Source organism: Neovison vison, chromosome 6 (genome assembly GCF_020171115.1).
Source record: "Neovison vison isolate M4711 chromosome 6, ASM_NN_V1, whole genome shotgun sequence".
NCBI lineage: Eukaryota > Metazoa > Chordata > Mammalia > Carnivora > Mustelidae > Neogale > Neogale vison.
In genome coordinates this window covers 10,964,636-10,984,139 of record NC_058096.1, presented here as the reverse complement: position 1 = coordinate 10,984,139, position 19,504 = coordinate 10,964,636, and the positions used below count along the sequence as shown (strand labels likewise).

At 55.9% G+C, this 19,504-nt stretch overlaps 1 protein-coding gene across 1 annotated transcript in view; it reads left to right on the top strand.

Moving 5' to 3' along the window:
* The window catches only part of ITSN1 (intersectin 1), a 214,038-nt gene that overhangs the window by 176,037 nt on the left and 18,497 nt on the right, over positions 1–19,504 (top strand). The window contains exons 29-30 of the mRNA XM_044250981.1: positions 12,797–12,918; positions 14,322–14,428. Of these exons, the coding sequence (XP_044106916.1) occupies positions 12,797–12,918; positions 14,322–14,428 (229 nt within the window). The remainder of the gene's footprint in view (positions 1–12,796; positions 12,919–14,321; positions 14,429–19,504) is intronic.

Genomic DNA, 19,504 nt, shown 5'->3' with positions numbered 1-19,504 from the left:
GTGTGCGCGTGTGCACGCGCGCGTGCGTGCGTGTGCACGCGCGCAGAGATGCTCCCCATGGATTGTTCCATAAAATCCAGATCTTGGAGAATGGCGGGGACTCGCCGAGGCTCTGGGAGCTCCAGTGATGTTCTCCAAAGCAGCTCCCAGACTCCCCGGCTTGTACCGCGTGAGAACAACAGCCCCTCGGAGCCAGCCGCCCCCCATGGTCACGGCCGCCACTGTGGAAAGATGGAGAGTAGCTTCCTCTTCCCGTGTGTGGTTGGCTCGCAGCGGGGAGTGGGGGCGGGCGCCAGGTTCCAGCACCTTGTGTCACCTGCGCAGTGCACGGCCTCATCCACCTTTCTGGTCCTCTCACCCCCCACTGCGGGGTCTTCTGAAGACATGGCTTGCCACACACGCTTAGTGCCTCGCCACGAGCGGTGGCCCTAGGGTCTCCACTTGCACTCCCAGCCTTTGCCGGGAAAACATGGCGCCAGATACACCGACAACTTATCTACAAGCTCGGTGTGGTATTTCTTAACATTTCCCTTGAGACCTCGGAATATCTTCTTTTTCTTTAGGCGGATAGTCAGGATGGAGGGCTCGACAGAGCTGTATCCTGGGCTTTTAGAGATGCTAGGAAGGGATCCAGGGCGGTGGTTCAGAGCATGGATTCAAATCCCAGCTCTGCCCCTTACTGCTGGGGTGATTGTGGGCAAGTTACTTAACCTCTCTGTGCTCTAGGCTCCTCATTTACACATGGAGGGACAATAATGCCACCAAACAGGCAGTAAGCCCCCCTCTGCCCACTGCCCAGATAGCAGCCTTCTCATTCTCACTGGAAAGAAAAGGCATTTGCACCTGGTCCCCGAGCATGAAGGAATCCGTTTTCCTGGCTTCCTGCTTCCTCACAATAAGCCCAGATGGGAGAGGGTCGTGTGCATTTTTTAAGACTGAGGGTTGTGTGCCTTTTAAGACATTACAGATTAGGGATGCAGATTAGGGATTTCAGAGAGAGAAGCCTGGACGGCTTCCTTAAAACCTTCAGACATCTCGTTCACTCGTGCCCACTCAAGGCCCTTTTCCGCTACAGCTTTATGAACCAATTCCTCACGGTCCCTAAACGCGCCATGCACGTGGCCTTAGCAGCGGACTCTCGGCAAATGGGAAGAGCAACCCCGGTTTCACCCGGCCACCCGGGAGGCCGACGGAGCACACGGAATGTGCGAGGCTTCTGAACGTCATTTCTGTGGGCCGTGTTGGCAGGCCCAGGCAGCGCCCCCCGACAAAGCCGACACAGATGACTTGGGTCGCTGGATGCTTGCTTTCTCACCACTGCCTTCCGGGGCCTGTGTTCTCTCGCCAGCAAAGACTGGAACATTCAGCCCCCAAACACGCCAGGAGTTCCTTCTTTTTTGTTTTTGTTTTCAAGCAGCCATACAGCTTGGATAAGGGACATGTGTCCCGAGGGGGTGCCACTCCAAAGCGCCCAGCACATTGGAAGACGAGGAGATTAGCTCTCTGCTGCTCCGTCACAGACGCCCTGTGGTGCCTCTCGGGATCCAGAGCTTTCTGTTGGGGACACGCCTGCTCCGTGTGCCAGGCCTCCAGCACGCCTCGAACCCTGTAATCCGCCACAGCAGCGAAGGCGAAAGCCAGGACGCCCCTCCCCTCGGGGGCGTCACTTTGTTCCCAGGCCGCTGTGGGGAGATCCCACGCGGCTGAGTCCTCGCCACGACCCTCCACCATCACGGTCTTTGTCATGGTGGGAACCCTCAGCCCACTCCATCTGCCAGTCCTCTCCCCCTCTCTCCCCTGCCCCGCCCCGCCCCCCTGCTGCCTCAAGGGCAGGAACAGCATCCGGGAGACCAGGAGGGACCCAGCCCCCCTGCACCTCCTGGCGACTCCTTGACTCCTTGACGGTCAAGGCCAAGGAACAGGGAGACACGGGGGACAGGGCTGTACTCCGGGAACCACAAGCAAATGAGACTCCTGCTCTCATGGAGCTTGCAGGAACCCGAGGAAACCAGCAGCAGACAAATAAGCAGTCACTTCGGCTAGTGCTGGCTGACATGGGCCAGAGTGGGTCTGAGGGCCGGGGCAGTCGCATATGGGACGGCCCAGGAAGGCCTCTCGAGGGAGGTGAGAGATGGGGGTGGAGGTCTGCAAAGGTCAGGGAGAGAAGTGTCTCGAGCCTGAGGAATCGCAGGTGCAAAGGCCCTAAGAACAACAGAGTTCCTCCTGCCCTCCCGTCAGGCCCGCTAGCCTTCTAACCAGTCCCTGGTCTGGGCTCCCTGTCTTCCAGGCTCTTCTCCACCCCGTGGGCAAGAGCTATTTTTAAAATGGAACTGCTCTGCTCACGGTCCCCCTGGGGTTCCCAGTCCTTGGGTGCTCGCGCCCCAGATCTTTTTCTTGGGCCGCAAGTCTGCCTGATCTGCTCCCTTCTCCGTGGCTCAACTTGGAGCGTAGCTGTCATCACTCGCTCTCAGAAGCCTCCCCTGGTCAGTGTCTCCTCTGAGCTGCTCTCGTCCAAACACTTTCCAGGTTTCTAGCACCTAAATGGGGGGCAGGGGCAGGGGCCCTGGGCCCCTAGCTTGCCGGAGGTGGCGCTGATGTTCAACGAGGTGAAGCCCGGGGCTGAGCCCCTTACAGAGCCGGTTGCTAAGCATCTGATCTGTCATTCTTTCGGCCGCCTTCCAGGAACTGTGATGGCCCCCAACAGCCTTCCGGCGGGTTCCAGGTGGCCCTCTTGAGGACTGTCTCCTCGGCCCTCCAGACCACTTGATGGAAATGCCTACGTTCATCCCCGGTCCCTGCCTGGGAGATCACAAGTCTCTACCCCCCAGAGCCTCATCTCCCCTCCTCCCCCCAGGACTCGGGGGCACGTGGGCTCGGGTCCATGGACCGGCCCCCCTTTGTTGGGCCCCCACACTGCCTGTCTCTTCTGACCCAACCAACACCTCCCCTCCATCACCGCTGCCTCCTCACCGCCTTGCAGCCTCGTCGGTCACCGTAGAGCCATGGGTGGGCCCCAGCCCGCCACCTCTTCCCCAGCTCTGTCCTCCCACTCTGGCCCCCACCCCCACCGCCCAGCCCAGTTCCACCAACTCATCACCACTCTGCGCTTTGCTGAACCGCTGGTTACTCACCACGTGTGAAGCAGAGTGGGTGGGGCTCGACGCCCAGACACACGGATGCTGCCCCCTCCTCCCGCAGGGGACCCTGAGTTCGCCGGGGGCCAGGCTGTGCCCCGTGAAGATCTCCATAGGAACAGCACTGATAAGTAGGGATGGTAGCTCCCCATGTAGGGTCAGTATTTGCGGGACACCCCGTCCCCCCGACAGCTTCCAAACTGGACGGCAGTGTCTGCCGTGCACATGTGCATAGGCCCCCCACCGGGGTGCCGAGCCCACGGGGGCTACTCAGGAGCTGTGGTGGACAGGCCCCTGGCCCCGCAGGCTCGCGCCTTCCTCCCCAGCTAGGAGGCGAGGAGAGGACCCATCGGCCTTCAGTCCCTGGGCTGCGTGTGGCCTTGAACGCTGCGCCAAGCCAGGCTTGGGAAGGCCACGTGGCTTACGAGATAAATTCCCCGAGAAGACCCAAGGCTGGGCTGTGGGCCTCTCAGTCGTAAGAATTGTCATTCTTCGTTCTTGGAAGCTCCCTAACTACGATTTATTCATGCATGTGTCTGGTTTTCTGTCTCCCCCACTAGAATGGAAGTTCCGTGAAAGCAGGGACCCGAGCTCCTCTGTGCAGTTGCTGACAGTGCGCAGGAAATGTCTCGGGCTCAGGCGGGCTCTTGTGTTCCACGGGGTCGGTTTGCCGACTTAGGAGAGACTGCAGGGGACCGGGCTCTTCTTAGAGCCTCGACAAGAGAGTCCCGTGGGGAGGAGGAGCCCGCCTGTCCCTCTGGACCTCCAGAGCTGGGTCCCGGGACCGGTCAGCCCAGGGTCCTTTGCAGAAGAGACACAGCTGCCCGGACCCCAGCCCGGCTGCTGGCTGCCCCCTGACAGCCCTGGGCCCCCGGGACAGGCACAGCCCCACAGCCGGGCGTGGTGGGAGTGCACAGGGCGAGGACTGGGCTGGGGTCACCCTCAGGCCCACTGTTCGAGAAGCTGGTGCTTTCCTTGCGCGTCGCCATCTCCCAAGACAGCGGGAGCGCAGGCTGCATTCCTGCCAGCAGAAGTCACCGTGCCTCTCCAGCCTCCGCTGTCCCGTCAACACAACGGGGGCACTGAGCAGAGTGACCTTCTAAGCTCTGGCCCGAGCATGGGGGACCAGCGAGTAGCAGCGTGGCCTTCAGGAACGTGGTGTCAGAGGCTGTCCAGGCTCCGGGCCCTGGACGGGAGGACAGCTTTCCAGGTCACGGCCATCACTTCCCTTTGGACGAGCAGCTTGAGCGACCCGCCTAGGTCTGGAACCAGTTCAGCCCTTGTGACAACACTCCCGCTACGGGAGCCTGGACAGATCGAGTTTCCGAACGTCGCTCCCTCTCCCCACCAGCCGGCCTGGCTTCTGGGCAGCTTTCCCTCTGATGCAGTGATCCTCACTCTTGGCCGCACGTTGGAGCTATCTGGAACCCTCGCGCGTTACGGATGCCCAGGCCGCACCCCGGCCGGTCGGATTTGACTCGTCTGGGTTACAGTGGGGATGTTGGGCTTTATAAAAGCCCCTCAGGTGATTCCCACATGCAGCCGGACTTCTGGCCCCCAGCCCGCACCCCACCTCCGAGCAGCGGCCACGATGATCCTTCTGGAACACAGCCCAGGCCTCTCCCGGCTGTGCCACCAACGACCATCTTGCTCTGGTGTTCAGACTCCTTGACCCTACCTCCCCACCTGGGCTGACCACGTCCCCCCACCCCCACAGTTGGAAATGTTGAAGCCCCTTACCCCCAGCCCCCCAGAATATGACGTATATGGAGGTGGACCCTTTATGAGATCATCGAGTTCGGGTGAGGCTGTTAGGGTGGGCCCCACGCCAGTCTGACTCTGTCCTTGACGAGGAGAGGAGATTTGGACACAGAGTCACCAGGAGACGACTGTGCACGGAGGAAAGGCCATGTGAGGAGACGACGGCCATCTGCCCGCACAGGAGAGAGGCCTCAGAAGAAACCAGCCCCGCGGGCACCTTGATCTTGGACTTGCCGCGTCCGGAGCTATGAGACTCCATTTCTCTCGGCTGAGCCTCCCAGGCCCCAAAACTTGATTACAGCAGCTCTGGCTGACAAATAGGTCACTTTCCCAGCAAGGCAGGAGGCAGAGTGGCCCAGAGCACCGGCTCCTGGCTAGGACTCTCTCTGCCATTGATTCACTGAGGCTTTGGCAAGTTACCTAACTCCTCTGTGCCTCAGTTGCCCTTCTGTTCAATGGGAGACTAAGCAGCGCGCCGCACACGGGATGGTGGGTGAGGACTCAGTGAGTTCCCCGACGTCCGGTGCTTGGAAGCGCGTGGCTCACGGGAGCGGTCAGCGTGGCTTCCCTTCCTCCCCCGCATCTGCTTCTCCCTCCCCCTCCCCCGGGGCCCCAGGCATCCACTCTTCCCCCCTCTTCTCTGCCCACTCCCTCTGCTTGGCTGCCTCACCCCTTCTTCCCACCCTGACTGTGCCTGATCGAGCCTGAGTCAAATTCCTCCTCGTCTGGAATGTGCTCCCCGGGCCCTCTCGCCCAGACGACGGCCTCGCGTTCCAATAAAGGTGTGTCTGTGCTTCTGACGCCCCCATTTGCCTTGTGTACCCAAAGGATTTGTTGGTGGCCGCTGCTAAGGATCCCTGAGCTGCTGCGGAGTGGCTCAGTCGGTGGAGGGGTGGAGCGTGTGACTCTTGACCTCGGGGCTGGGAGTTCGAGCCCCGATGGGGGCGTGGAGAGGGGGCGTGGAGACGAACTGAAAGTAAAATCTTCTTAAAAAACAAAACAAAAAAAAAAACAAAAAAAAACAAAAAAAAACCACCCTAAACAAACAAAAGAAAGCAGGAGCTCAGGAAGGAGGGATGACAAAGGTCTGGTGACAGAACCAGGGCCAGGAATGAGCTAAGGAGCCCATACCATAGGGCACCCGACCCCACGCCAGGGATTCCCGCGTCGGCCGTAAAGCTATGAGCGTGATGCCTTTTGTTACAAAGTTAGCAATATTCTTACATACAGCAAATTAAGACAGAACTGAACCCCGAGAGCTAACTGATTTCTGCAAATTTTCTGTTGTCACGAAACTGCCTGGCAGCCCATGGGGACCGGAGCCCCCTTCTTGGGAGAACGCTTTATCTGGAAGCCACGTTGCTATTTTTGAAGCTCCAGGGTTGTACTGAGTGTGGCTGAGTGGAAACCCCCAGAGGGAGCTGGTGGGTCCCCAAAACAGGCCAGACAGGGCGGACTGAGCTTTGGTGCTCTCACGGTGCATGCCCCACCACCCCCCACAGGTCTCCATGCCCCCCATGGCTTCTCTAGATCCCCCAAGAAAATCCAGGCTCAGGGACTTCAACTCTGAGGTCTCCAGGACTTACAGGGGTGCCCCTGCAAGGAAGCTGTGCTTCGGCAAAAACCAGCGTCTGGATGGGATGCCCGAGCCCCTACTAGACCGATGCTCCCCGAGGACAAGGACCCTGCTCGCCTCACTCGTCACCAGGTCCCAGCCCCATGCACATGCACGGCAGGAACGGACAAGTTCACAGCTGAGAGAATGGGGTTGAGTGGGAGGCGGTCAGACGTCAGCTGCCGGTGGAGGACGGAGAGCTCTGACCAGAGAGACCTCCTTTATGGCACAGCCGCCGTGGCCTTTCCTATATGACGAGCCACTTGCGTGGGCCGTTCTAGCCCAGAGGTTGAAGGCAGCACAATGAGATTGATTTTCCCAGAAAAAAATGCAGCGTAGGGGCGCCTGGGTGGCTCAGTGGGTTAAGCCTCTGCCTTTGGCTCAGGTCATGATCTCAGGGTCCTGGGATCGCGCCCCGCATCGGGCTCTCTGCTCGGCAGGGAGCCTGCTTCCTCCTCTCTCTCCGCCTGCCTCTCTGCCTATTTGTGATCTCTGTCAAATAAATCAATGAAATCTTAAAAAAAAAAAAAAATGCAGTGTAGCCTTTGGGGAAGATGGGGTGTGGGCTCCCTTGGCAGGAGACCCCAGGCCTGTGAGGCTCCACGTCCTACATTCAGGCCAAGCCTGTGGAAGCCTTCAGGAGAGATGGGAGCTCCAGCTCGAACGCGTGTTCTGGGGGGCAGGGCCATTTGGCCAGAGGATTGGGGACGGGATGTCCCCAGAGACATCGGAATAGCCTTTCCTTTAAAGATGAAAAAGCACTGCCTGAGTTTCCATATTGCCGAGTGGCACCCAGATTTCTGACCCGGCCCCTCTGGCATTATGATCGCTGCGATGGGACGTCCTTCCCGCCTTCTCTCCTTCCCACTTCCCGCCTTTTAGACCTTCCACTCCACAGTGTCTCTGCATTTGCCCCGGACGCTGGTCCAACACCCCCAACACAGTGGCCCCATCCTCCCTGATGCGGAACCCCCCCCCCGCCCGGAGCCTTCCTCCCTGGGGATGAGGAGTGAGGAGCGTCCACTTCTCCGAGTCCTACAGATGCCACCATCCTCCCAGACTGCAGGCCCCGGGTCTGTTGCCTGTTAGTTTCATGTTCATGTCGAGTCTCCATCCGGGCTATGAGTTTCCTTGAGGACAAGGACACTATCTTGCTCATTTCTGTGTCTCTTGGACTTCACAGGAACTTACTAAATATTTGTTGACCATCTTATAGTATATCTTGGCCCGTTCATAACAGGACCAAGTCCTGTTTCTTTGCTTTGCTTGGCGGCCAGCTTGCTGTGGGGGCTGGTTTGGTTTTGAAAAATTATGGACCTTGTTGGGAAAGGAAGTAGAATGGTCGGGGGTGCGGAGGGGGTGATTCTCAGTTTTTGCCCTGAGTACGTCTGTATCCTTTGAACTGTTTACATGAAGCCTGTGTTTATGTATTACTTTTGTAATAAAGCAACTTATTAGACTATGCTGTTCCTAGGAACATTTTCCAATTGAGGGGACAAGGTGACCCTTTTGGGTAGCATTTCCCCATATTCTCTCCAGTGCCCCAGACTCCAGTCCTTCCAAAAGGGTATCATGGCTCTCTACATTTTGTAATTGTGACTAACTACACAAAATTACAAGGGACAGCACAAAGATTAGAGATTTCATGTGGGCTGTAATTGGGGATCATTTTTCAGTGCGTGGAGTCACTTGCAGTATTATTTCAGCTGTGAGTAGATTATAGTAAGTTGTAAGAATCCCTTCATCACACCGAGATGTCCATGAAAAGTTATTTGCTGTACTTCGTCCTCTCATTTTTCGCCGGGAAAGGGAGCCAGTGAACCATGTTTATCCTGGTTCCCAAAGGAGAGAAGGACCACGTCCCTCCACCCTTAAAGAAAACTCTTTTATTTGAAATGTCTTTTCCATTTGCCCTACTCTGAATAATGGAGTTTTTAAACTCGTTTGTTTTTCTAAATATCAAATTTTCAAAGAAAGGATATTTTTGAGTTCCAAGTGCCTACTTCAGGTCTGTAATGGTTCTCCTGGTCTGGCAGCCACCAGCAAGAATTTTTAAAAACAGCATCCTATGGGTCGGTTCAGTAGCTAAAAAGACGATTCAAAGCCAACATTGTTGGCTTACAACGCTGAGACGAATCTCCCCACAAAATCTTGGCTTTTCCTATGCCGGGGCCTGGAGAGGCCACCTGAGCCCTCCTCTTGTCCCCAGGCAGGCTGCTAGGTGGGTGGCGTGGGGTGGAATTTGTTGGAACCAGCAGCCAAGAGTCACACAGCATCTCCAGGCTCTGTCAGCTCTGATGCGGGTCTGCCGGGTGGTGACCAGAAGGCCAGAGCTACCCGGAGTAGGAAGCCACGCAGCCTCCTCCTGCCCCCCACCTTCCCACGTGCAACATACCTCCAATGCACCCCACACCAGCGCCAGCACCTGGGATTCTTGGACTGATGGCGTCAATACCCCCTAGACCTTTTGCTGTTGCTTTGGCTCTGAGCTTCAAAACCATACCGTGTAGAACTTGGAAGACTCAGAAGAACTCCCGAAACCCAGAGCAAGCCGTTTCTGGTTACGTTTCTTACTGGATCCTCGTTTTGGATTCTTCTGTTCTTCTAAATGCACTACTGGTCCCTTGGACCATCCTTGCTCCAAGCGTAGTCCTGGTCCGGTTGTCAGTTTCCCGTAATGTCAGCGTTTCTTGGTGTGTGGGGGGTGGGGTGGGGAGGGGTGTCAGTTTTCACATCGGGGCAGGCAATTCTCCATCCTGTATAATGCAGGACACCTGCCAGCCCCACCCACTGCCAGCCATCACCTCGGGTCCTTATGACCCCCAAGAATGCATTCTCAGCCTGGGGGTGAACCCATTAGGAGCCTTAGCTTGGTGGGAGTCAGTACCACCTGCGGCCTGTAGGGGGCATCAGTACCACTCTCAGCCACCCGGTGTGAGGAGGAGTACAGGCCCCAGTTGAGGACCCCAAGGTTCTTAGCTGTGTGCTCTGGCCGGCCGGCCTTTCTCCTCTATCATCGTGAGGCCTCAGGTCCTATCTGCTGGCGCCAGCCTCGTGATGGAAGCTCAGTAAATATTTGTGAAACGCATGAATGAGATTCCCCGAACAAGCTTCGAGAGGGCCTGTGACCCTTGTAGAACTGGGTACGAAATGTGTGTCTGTTGCATGTGTCCTACACATGGGTTTTCTGGGGGTCAGAGTTTATAGCATCCTTGATATCTCCCGAGGGAAATCGTGACCTCGGGGGCGTTCCGAAGACTGGTCCGACCGGGGTCGGCTGCGAGCCTGTTTGCATCCTTGCAATCTCCTTGCACAGTGTTTGTGGGATGAGTCTTAGAACTGCCGCTCTAAACAGTATTCCAGTATCCCTGCAGAAAACAATGTCCGGAAAATTCTAGGGGAGCCTCGGCTCCGTGAGCGTTCATCCAAGTCCCTGTCATTCTGCCCGGTGACTAGAGATGGCCTCACCCCTGGCTCTTTGACTCACTAACTGGAAGGCTGGGTGAGAACAGGGAAGGCATGAGATGTTTCTTCCCGAACTGAAGGTTGTTTCCCGGGTGGCTTTCCTCCTGAAAGCTGAAGAAACTGGCGGCATCACGCTACCTCCCGGAAGCTAAATGTCACACGGTGGCCGGGCGGAGGCTGGCTGAAGGGACCAACGTGAGCAATCGAGACCTGCTTCCTTCCCGAGAGTTCACTGTTCTAATAAAGCACAGCCCATGCCCCACACCACGAAGAACAGCTGGGCCAGGCTGGGGGCTGAGGAGAGGGTCCGGGTTCCAGGTTCATTTGCAGACCTGCCCGGTGGTTTATGCTCACTCGTGGCCCCGTGGAATGACAGCTTGGCTACGCCGCCGTGGCTTCGGTGAGGTCTTGGATGGATGGGCGGGGAGGGTAGGGATGGCTCAGCCCTGCTGCTTTCCCAGCATCCATCTGCCTGCCCGTCCTGGAATCGTCCTGTGCCAGGAGGAGAAGCTACAGCATTCTAGAAAGTGCCTTTGGCCGGGAAGGGGACAAGACTGAGCAGCGGAAGCACCCAGACTTGGCGTTAATCTCCGGCACAGTGCAACATTCGCTAAGAAGTCAGTGATATCATTCTTCCCAGAGGGATCATTCTCTTTGCAGAAGCTTCCAGCATATCCACTAGGTCATGAGCCCAACGAAGTCCTCAGGGGGAAGACGGAAACTCAGAAATCCCTGACTGCCCAGAGCAAGCTCCTCGTTTCAGTTTGCCTAAAAAAGTCGCCTGGAGAGCTTGTTGCATCAGATTCCTTGCCCCCAACTCCGGGTCGTCTATTCCGCAGGGGCCTGGTAATTTGATTTCTTCCAAGTTCCCTGGTGCTGCTGAAGTCTGCTGGTCTGGGGACCCTGAGAAGCACCCGCGGAGGCCGCGCTTTCGCATCGTGTTCCGCCGCGCCCCCTTGTGGGGAGATGGTATGAGAACAGCGAGTGAATGGGACACCAAGATCCAGGACACCTGTCAGTCCAGTCGACAAATCTGTTGGTTTTTTATTTATTTATCTATTTTTTGTGATTAAATGAAGAACACCTCATAAAAAGGAGAGGCGCCCCACTGGCCTGGAACAGGGAGGGCCATGCCTGTAGGAGGACACGTGGCATGAGGCAGCTTCTGCAGATAACCTGAGACCATTCCATGCAAATAAACCCCGAAATGACCAGCTAGGAGAGCAGAGGCAAGGGCAGGCACCACTTCCTGTGTGTGCCACCTGTCAGGTCACCGGAGCCCCTGCCCTCGGGCACGTGGGGCCACAGATGCGCCAGTCGCCTGCCGCCGGAGGGGTTTCCCCGTCTGTCTGCAGGCTGGATGCTCAGCTCCTAGAGGCGACAGCCTGGCTCTGAGCTTAGGGGTTGCGGTCTGAATGTGCTCCGCACCTCTCTGCCCTGTCCCCACGCCCACCAGGGGCCTCAGCACAGCCCCTTCATCCTCCAAAATCCAACCTCAGGATAACCTGATGCCCTCCTGCGGCTTGGACCCAGCAGCAGCGGTCTGGGGTAGAGCCCAGTTTCTGGTCTCAGAGTGTCAGCTTCGGCTCTTGGCCGCCACCCGGCTGAGAGAGCTTGGGTCAGTCAACCTGTCCAAGCCTCCGTGTCCCTGTGTACAAAATGGGGATGACTCCAGTATCCCTGTGCGTCTTGAGCACAGCTGTCCACGTACAGCTCCTGGGACCACGCCTGGACATACCGGCCAACGGCTGCTCTGGTCTTCTCTGGACCTTATTTTTGTAGTTTGGAGGAGGCACGAGCACGGCACATATATGAGTTTGCTGGGCCTACTGTAACGTGGGACCGCAAACGGGGTGGTTACAACAGCGGAGATTCTTCTCTCACGGCTTTGGAGATAAGCGCAAAATCAAGGTGTCGGCAGAACTGACACACTCCAAGGTGTTCCTCTGGAGGATTTAGGGGCAATTTCCGCCCCCATGCGTTTCTCATAGCTTCTGATGGCTGCTGGCAACCTCGGCATTCCCTGGCTTGTAGCTGCTTCACCCCAGTCCTCGCCTGTGGCACCACATGGCCTTCCGTCTGTCTCTCTATGTCTTCTTTTTTTTTTTTTTTTAACATTTTCTTTCTTTCTTTCTTTCTTTTTAAAGATTTTATTTATTTATTTGACAGACAGAGATCACAAGTAGGCAGAGAGGCAGACAGAGAGAGAGAGAGAGAGGAGGAAGCAGGCTCCCCGCTGAGCAGAGAGCCCGATGCGGGACTCGATCCCAGGACTGTGGGATCATGACCCAAGCCGAAGGCAAAGGCCTTAACCCACTGAGCCACCCAGGCGCCCCTCTTTATTTTATTTTAGAGAGAAAGAGAGCAAGCAGGGGGAGAGAGAGAGGGAGAGATAATCTTATGCAGATTCTGCGCTGAGCGCGGAGTCCCACTCAGGGCTCAATCTCACCACTCTGAGCTCACGACCTGAGCTGAAACCAACAGCCAGATGCTTAACCGACTGAGCCACCCAGGCGCCCCTGATATCTTCTTATAACGACACCAGTTCTATTGGATTATTAGGCCCACCCTAACTGAGTACGACTTCATTTTAATTGGATTGTATCTGCAGAAACCCTATCCCAATAAGGTCAAGTTCACAGGTACCGAGGATTAGAACTTGCGTGTGTACTTTCAGGGGACACAGTTCAACCCCTCCCACTGCCCAGCTAGACGGAGACCGCAGGGGCCGGCAGGCATGAAGGCCCGGAGGTCTTCACTGAGAAGCTGTATGTGCCTCCCCGGACTTGGACTAAAATGTCCCCACGGTTGTGTTTTCCAGGGTGTTCAGACCTACACCTCTTGGATATGTTGACCCCAACCGAGAGAAAGAGACAAGGATACATCCATGAACTCATTGTCACAGAGGAGAACTATGTCAATGACCTGCAGCTGGTCACAGAGGTAAAGGCAGCGGCGGGTGCCGGGGGTGGCGGGGGGCACTGGCACGGAGGGTTGCGGGGGGGGCTCTGTGAAGGAGGACGGCGTCCCGATTCTCAACGTGAGACATTTTCTGATGTGTGGGGAGCATCTGAATGGTAAATCACAAAGAAGATTCATGCCCAAGAGAAGATGGTTAGACTCTCAGCCATGGTCCTCTGAGTCATCCCTGTAGAGCGGCACACGTGGCTGGTGCCCAGGGCTGGTTGAGCCCAAGAGGAAGGAGACACATGGGCAGGGACTGGGAATCTAGACTCGACTCAGAGAAGCGGCGTAGTCAATGCCACCGAGTGGGTCGCACGGTCTCCCGGCCCTCGGGGCTGGCATCTGAAGCTGGACGCCAGTCCGGCCAGTATCACAAGGTATTCCTCGTGGCCCACGTTGTCCCTGAGGAAGGTCTGTGGCTGAGGATGAAGATGCTTCCCTTCCCCCAGCCCCTCTCCGTCCCGGATGACGCCTCGTTTTCTCTCTCCTCCCTGGTAGCTGTCGCAAGGCCTGGGCCACTCAGTATGGAAGGAAGGGGAGATGCAGAGTTGGGAATCCCTGCTTTTCAAGAAGGCTTTTGTCCATAGTCACGGGAAGTGGCCATGTTGGCAAACGGGGGTTTGCCAAGCTAGATGTCAGGGTCACTCTCGACAGTTGGAAAAGTGCTGTGATCGTTTTGGAACTCCTGCCCTTTCCCCTCCCCAGCACCGACCAGCTGTGCAGCCATCTCCTTGGAGATTTATGCCCGGGGAAGTCACTGCCCAGCTGCCCCGTGTTGAATGAGTACAGAAGGCAGGTCTGCGAGGCCGCCGTTCACACCCAGGAAGTGCTGGTGCCCACTCAGAAAAGGCGCCTGTCCCTCAAGACCCTTGAGCATCCTAAATAGACGATCTCGGATGTCTAGGATGCGAGTGTCGCCCTTCAATGCGGCACTCCCATGCAGTGGTCTGGTATATGCCAGGTTCAAGGTCAGCTGAAGGACACATGAAGAATAGGGCTCTCAGGGAGGGGCCTCCGCGTTCATGCCAACCAGAGGCTGTCCCGTCTCTAAAGAACCTTCAGGAGCTCACCCTGCTTCCAGTGGTAGATAATGACCTCTTGGGAGGTGGGGGCTCCCCACAGGGCGGGGTGGGGGGTGCTGGGTGAAGAGCTGGGATTTACCCCGAGTCGCCCAACCCCACAGGGCTTGGAGCCCGGCCAGGCCCCTCTCTCCCCTGCAGCCAGTCCCTATCCCAGCCCAGCCCAGGCTAGAAGCCCCCAGCCAGGCTCCCGCTGGAGGCCCCGCTGCCTGGCGGCTGCTGTGGAGCAGAGCTGGGCGCCTGGTGTGCGAGGTGTGTGCTAACCGTTTGCTCTCTGACCCGCTTCGTTTTCCGCACCCGCAGATCTTTCAGAAACCCCTGATGGAGTCTGAGCTGCTGACAGAGAAAGAGGGTGCTATGGTTTTTGTTAACTGGAAGGAGCTGATTATGTGTAATATCAAACTACTGAAGTAAGCCTCCCCCTAACCCCGGCCTAGCTTTGCACCCCCCGACCCCCGCCCCCGGCTCTCACACACTAGCACCTCCGTGTGGCTTCGTCCGCGTGGCCCCGTGCATGCTGCCCCGTGTGTTTCCTGCCTCTTCTGCTCATTTCCACTCACAAGCATCGTGGCTCCTTGTGGCCCCGATGCTTTCTGGGGATCCCCCCCACCCCGGTCTGTCATTGCAGAGTCCATCGCCACGTTCCTGCTTTCGCTGCGGGTCTAGAGTCTCCAGAGCGCATGGGGCCCCCCCTCCGGGTCCTGGTTCCCTCCTCCCCAGGGTCTGGGCCAGCTCCCCACTGCCCCCCGCAGACTGCGGGTCCCCAGGGCGCGTGTTGTTCTCTTGGAACGTTCGCGGCTCTGTGGATGGAAAGCGGTTGGAGCATTTGCTGCCCACGGTCAGCGTTTCCTCAGGTGCCCGCTCCCAGGAGCCGGCTTGGAGCCCTTGGTGTTTTATTCCCATTTCTGTTTCCAAAGGCGGCTGTAGGGCCGGGAGGCAGGAGACCTGGGTTCAGAGCCCAGCTCCCTGCCCTGCCTCTTTGAGCCTCCGTGTCCCCAGCTGTCAAGTGAGGGGATGGGATTATGTTATCACAAAGGCCCCTTCCAGTTCTAAAAAGAGCCCCCCAGATCTGGGCCCAGCAGCCATCCACGCTTTGAAACACAACTTGCTAAGCTTGTGGACTAGGTCCGCGGTGGTCCGGGGGGGAGGACGGCCCCCGTCTGCCGGGCCAAGAGTGCAGGGGAGCCCCAGGGAGCTGGCGTCCCTCCCTGAGCTCTGCTCTCCTGTAGCGAGGAAGGGCGGATTTCCTAAGTGTGAGCCCTGGTTGTTGAGAGTCATTTCAGGTCTCTACTCTCCTGAGTGTGTTCGGGCACGGCTGGGGGATGGGGAGAGAGGTAGAGGCAAGGTGGAAATAGGACGTCTGCTTTCTCTGTGTTCTGGAAAGCAAATACTCAGAGATGATGACCGGGGGTGCTTTGAGAAAGTATTTCCATCCTCGTCCTTGAGCACCGTGCTGTGGAAACTTCTGGACATAACTGTGGGGCAGATGGTTGGGCTCATGCCTTGCGCTTTGCCCTGCTGGCTGTGTCTTTGGGCGAGTGACTTATGTTCTCCAGGCCTCGGTGTCCTCGTCTGTAAAATGGGGATGATAACTGTACCTCCTGCATAGGGTGACTATTGAGGCATCTTTAGATGACATGCGCCTGGCCACGGTAAGTGCTGGCTTCAGCCCCCTGGCCTTAGAGAAGGGCTGTCGCATCACCTGGGGGAAAGGTGTCTGGTTAAGGCCCGAACCTATGCATGCTGAACCTGAAGGGTTCCAGCACCTTCTAACTTGTTCTGGGTGGTATCCTTGGGCAGATGAACTCTCGGACCCCTTGTTTCGGGACCTGTAAAGTCGCAGGCATGGTGTTAGCCTTCTGGAGCAGGCAGTGTCATTCTGAGAAACGAGGAGGCCAGCCGTGGTCGTGGCGTGCTGAGGGCACATCAACCCTGCTGGGACAGCCCGCCTTCCAGCGTGGTGTCCCTGTGCTCCGGCCCCGTCCTCTCATGACCTGATCAGTTCGTTTGGGTGAACTGTCTAATGTCTGGATATTCTAGATAAAATATTTAACAGGAGCCTCCTGGGGACCTGATTTCTTTTTTTTTTTTTTCCTCTTCTCTATATGTTATTATGAAGATTTTTAAAGAAACAGAAAAATGAAAAGGGTTATAGGGTGAGGACCCATATTGTAGACCAGTCAGGGGACATTTTGCTACACCCCTCTGTTGCATAAACTTAACTTCCTCATGCAAAGGAATCACCCCAACGACAGGGAGATTTTAGGGCGCCTTGCAGGGTGAGAGAGGAAGGTCTGTTGGAGAAAGAGGACTTAAGGCAGGACTCCCTGGAAAGTCACCAGTGAGCGGCCGCCTGTCTGTCACTCCTGATCCAAGGGCCAGTGACTCCTTGTACTTGGGGTGGGAGTGGGGAGAATATCGGACTTAGGAAGCAGAAAAAGAAGACGTAAGTAAAATGAAGGGGAGCTAACAGGGCATAGGGACTTCCTGCTATGGTTGGGGGTTAGAACGGATGATTCGCTCTTACTGGTGAGTGGAGAGCTGTGAAAGTTGCTTTTGAGAAGCGGAATAGGGCAGAAAGACCTAGAACCTTTCCACACTAAGAGTGGGTGCGGGACCCTCTGTATAGCTGAAGGGACACAGATGAGACGCAGGCCGTGCAAATCCAGGTGCTGGAACTGTTTTTCGTGTTTAATCAGCATCCTTTCCTGCATCCTTACTTGGAGGAAAACGAAGGAGCTTCTCAAAAGAAAAAAAAAAAGTTCTTCTTAAAGTATTCGACCTCTTTTTAACTTAATCAAGATAGGCATAATTTTATTTTGAGCAGAACAATAAATAAAGAGTAACAAACCTATCTCAGGGGTAGAGACAGGGTGGGGAGACAGGAAGGGACTTTGGGCCAGGGGGAAGGGGAGGGGAGGGCTGGGGGGAAGGGGTAAGAGGCAAAGGCCGGGCAGATGCCAGGAGTGGTGCCCGAGAGAGGAGCCGAGGGCCTGGGACAGAGGGAAGTCGAGATGGCAGGAGCGGGTTCTGGAGGAAGGACAGGGCCTGCGGGAAGCAGCTCGAGACAGAGGCGGGTCTCGGCCTGGGCCTGTTGTCCCAGGCTCGGGGCTTATAGACTCCAAGCTACCGGGTCACACTGCCTGGGTTTGAGAACGGCCTCTGTCAGTTTCAGCTGTGTGGGTTTGGGCAAGTGTCTCAGTTTCCACGTGCCTCCAGTGTGCCGACAGCCAGGAGGGAGAATAAGCAACGTGTGCAGGAAAAGGGTTGGACACTGTAGGATGTATTAATGCCTGCCAGGTCTGGCCGGGTGGGCGTCAGGGGGTCGGGAGCACTCATTCATCCTGCAGACAACTGAGCACTCTTTGAAATGTTCATTAGCTGATTGATTACCATGGCAGTCCAAGGCCTTGGCCCAGTAAACCTTCAAATGAGATTATGAACCAGCTCACCAAAGGCCAGAGCTGCTGTGACTGGGTCACGTGACCCCTGAGCCCGGTGACATCCTCCTTCAAACCCATTTGGACCCAGTCCTTGTAAGTCCTGTCTGTTCAGAACATCCCACCACAGAACCTGCCAGGTGCTTGGTCCATAGCCGGGGCCTGACCATAGGCCTGTCCCCTGGCTGGACAAGTTGAGTGTGTTCTGGATGAGTTCTTCCAGAACTCAGGTACTGGTTTAGCCTCTTCAAGACAATGGCCATCTGTGTGTGCTCTTTCTTCTTTTCCTTGTGTCCTCCATGATTTTTGAAAAGTGTGTGTGTAGAGTGGGTGGTAATTTTATTCCCTTAGAGAAAGATCGTTTTGTTCCTCCTCATACGAAAATGATAGAAAGATGGAATTTCTTCTTGTTTCCATCCATAGCAAGTTTATAACACGGTTATTCAGGGCTCTGTTCCCCCAGAATTGGGGGTGACATCACCCTTGAGCAAATTTCTCCATGTTGGGAGATATTCCATGCCAACCTCCCCATTGAGTGGTGACTGGCCATCCTGAGGGCATCCTGCTGCCACCCCTCACACCAAGCAGCCGGTGCTGACCAGTGCCTCTCCCCACAAGGGTATCTGCTTGAGTGGAATTACTAATTGTTCAGACCACATAACTTACGGTCCCTCAGATTTCTCTCCTTGACTTGTTTGCCCAGCCCAGGGATTTTTCCTTTAGCCAAAAATGTAGGAGAAAGAAGGTAAAGTGGTCTGAAGTTTCCAAAGCCTAATGCTAATATTGCAGAACTTCCTTGGAATTCTTACAGAACCATACCCTTGCCTCAGGGCTTCTCCAACATGGCCATGAAAGCAGCCAAAAGAATTTATAGTAACAGCCTCCCAACCTTATGTTAAAATCATATATCATACCATTCTGCTCCATCCATCTGTCCATCCATCCATCCATCCATCCACCCATCCATCCATCCATCCACCTGTCCATCCATCTGGCCATCCATCCATCCATCCATCCACCCGTCCATCCATCCATCTGTCCGTCCATCCATCCATCCATCCACCCACCCGTCCATCCATCCTCCTGTCCACCCACCTGTCCATCCATTCACCCATCCATCCATCCACTCATTCAACCATCCACCCACCCACCCACCCACCCACCCAGCCATATATCCATCCACCCATCCATCCACTCATCCATCCATCCATCCAACCATCCATCCATCTATCCATCTACCATCCCTGGGGGAGGCCTCCTGTGTTGTGGTCCTGCCTGCAGACCACATTGCTCTCCATGCAGTGTAGAAGCTCAGTGATGTGCCCTGCTAGAGGCCAGTGCCAGGAGTTTATATACGGGAGTGGGAGGGTGAGATGCACAGTCCCGGCTCTCACGGCGCCCCACGCTCAGACTGCAGCTGCATCCTGGAACAAACTCTTCTCAGTACCTTCAGTGTCTTCTTAGCTTCCAGGAGATGAACTGTTTGGGTTTATTGGTCCATTATCATATAAATAGGCTTCTCTCTTTAGAACTCCATAATCCAGTCAAGTTCCAATTAAGCACAGCAAGGAAGCAGCGAATGGCACAGATAGTGCAGACAACCATTTATACCTGGCTTTGGTGAACATAATGGGATTACTTCTCTGTGGCGGTTGACTTACCATCTTAATTATGTTCTGTTTAGTCTGAGAATGAGCCTCCACATCCACTGGTAACGGTAGCTTCCCTTGGGTGGCGTTGGCCCGCAACAGACTCGGTGCTGGGGCTGTACAAGCCTGGGACTTACACCACAGATAATCCATAAAGTGAGACATGGATACAGGGATCCTGTCTGAGCTGCAAAATAAATGATTCCCTATTTCTCCATAAGAAAGAATTATTTTTCACGCTGACTTCATTCAGCAAACATGTGTTTGAGAAGTTGTCATTCCCAAGGACCCGCAAACAGCCATCATGCTGAAGGAAAGTACCCCCGGTGATACCTCTCTGGAGCACCAGATGGATTTCTTTTCTGTTCCTTGTCTCCCCCGGTAGATCCTGTAGCGG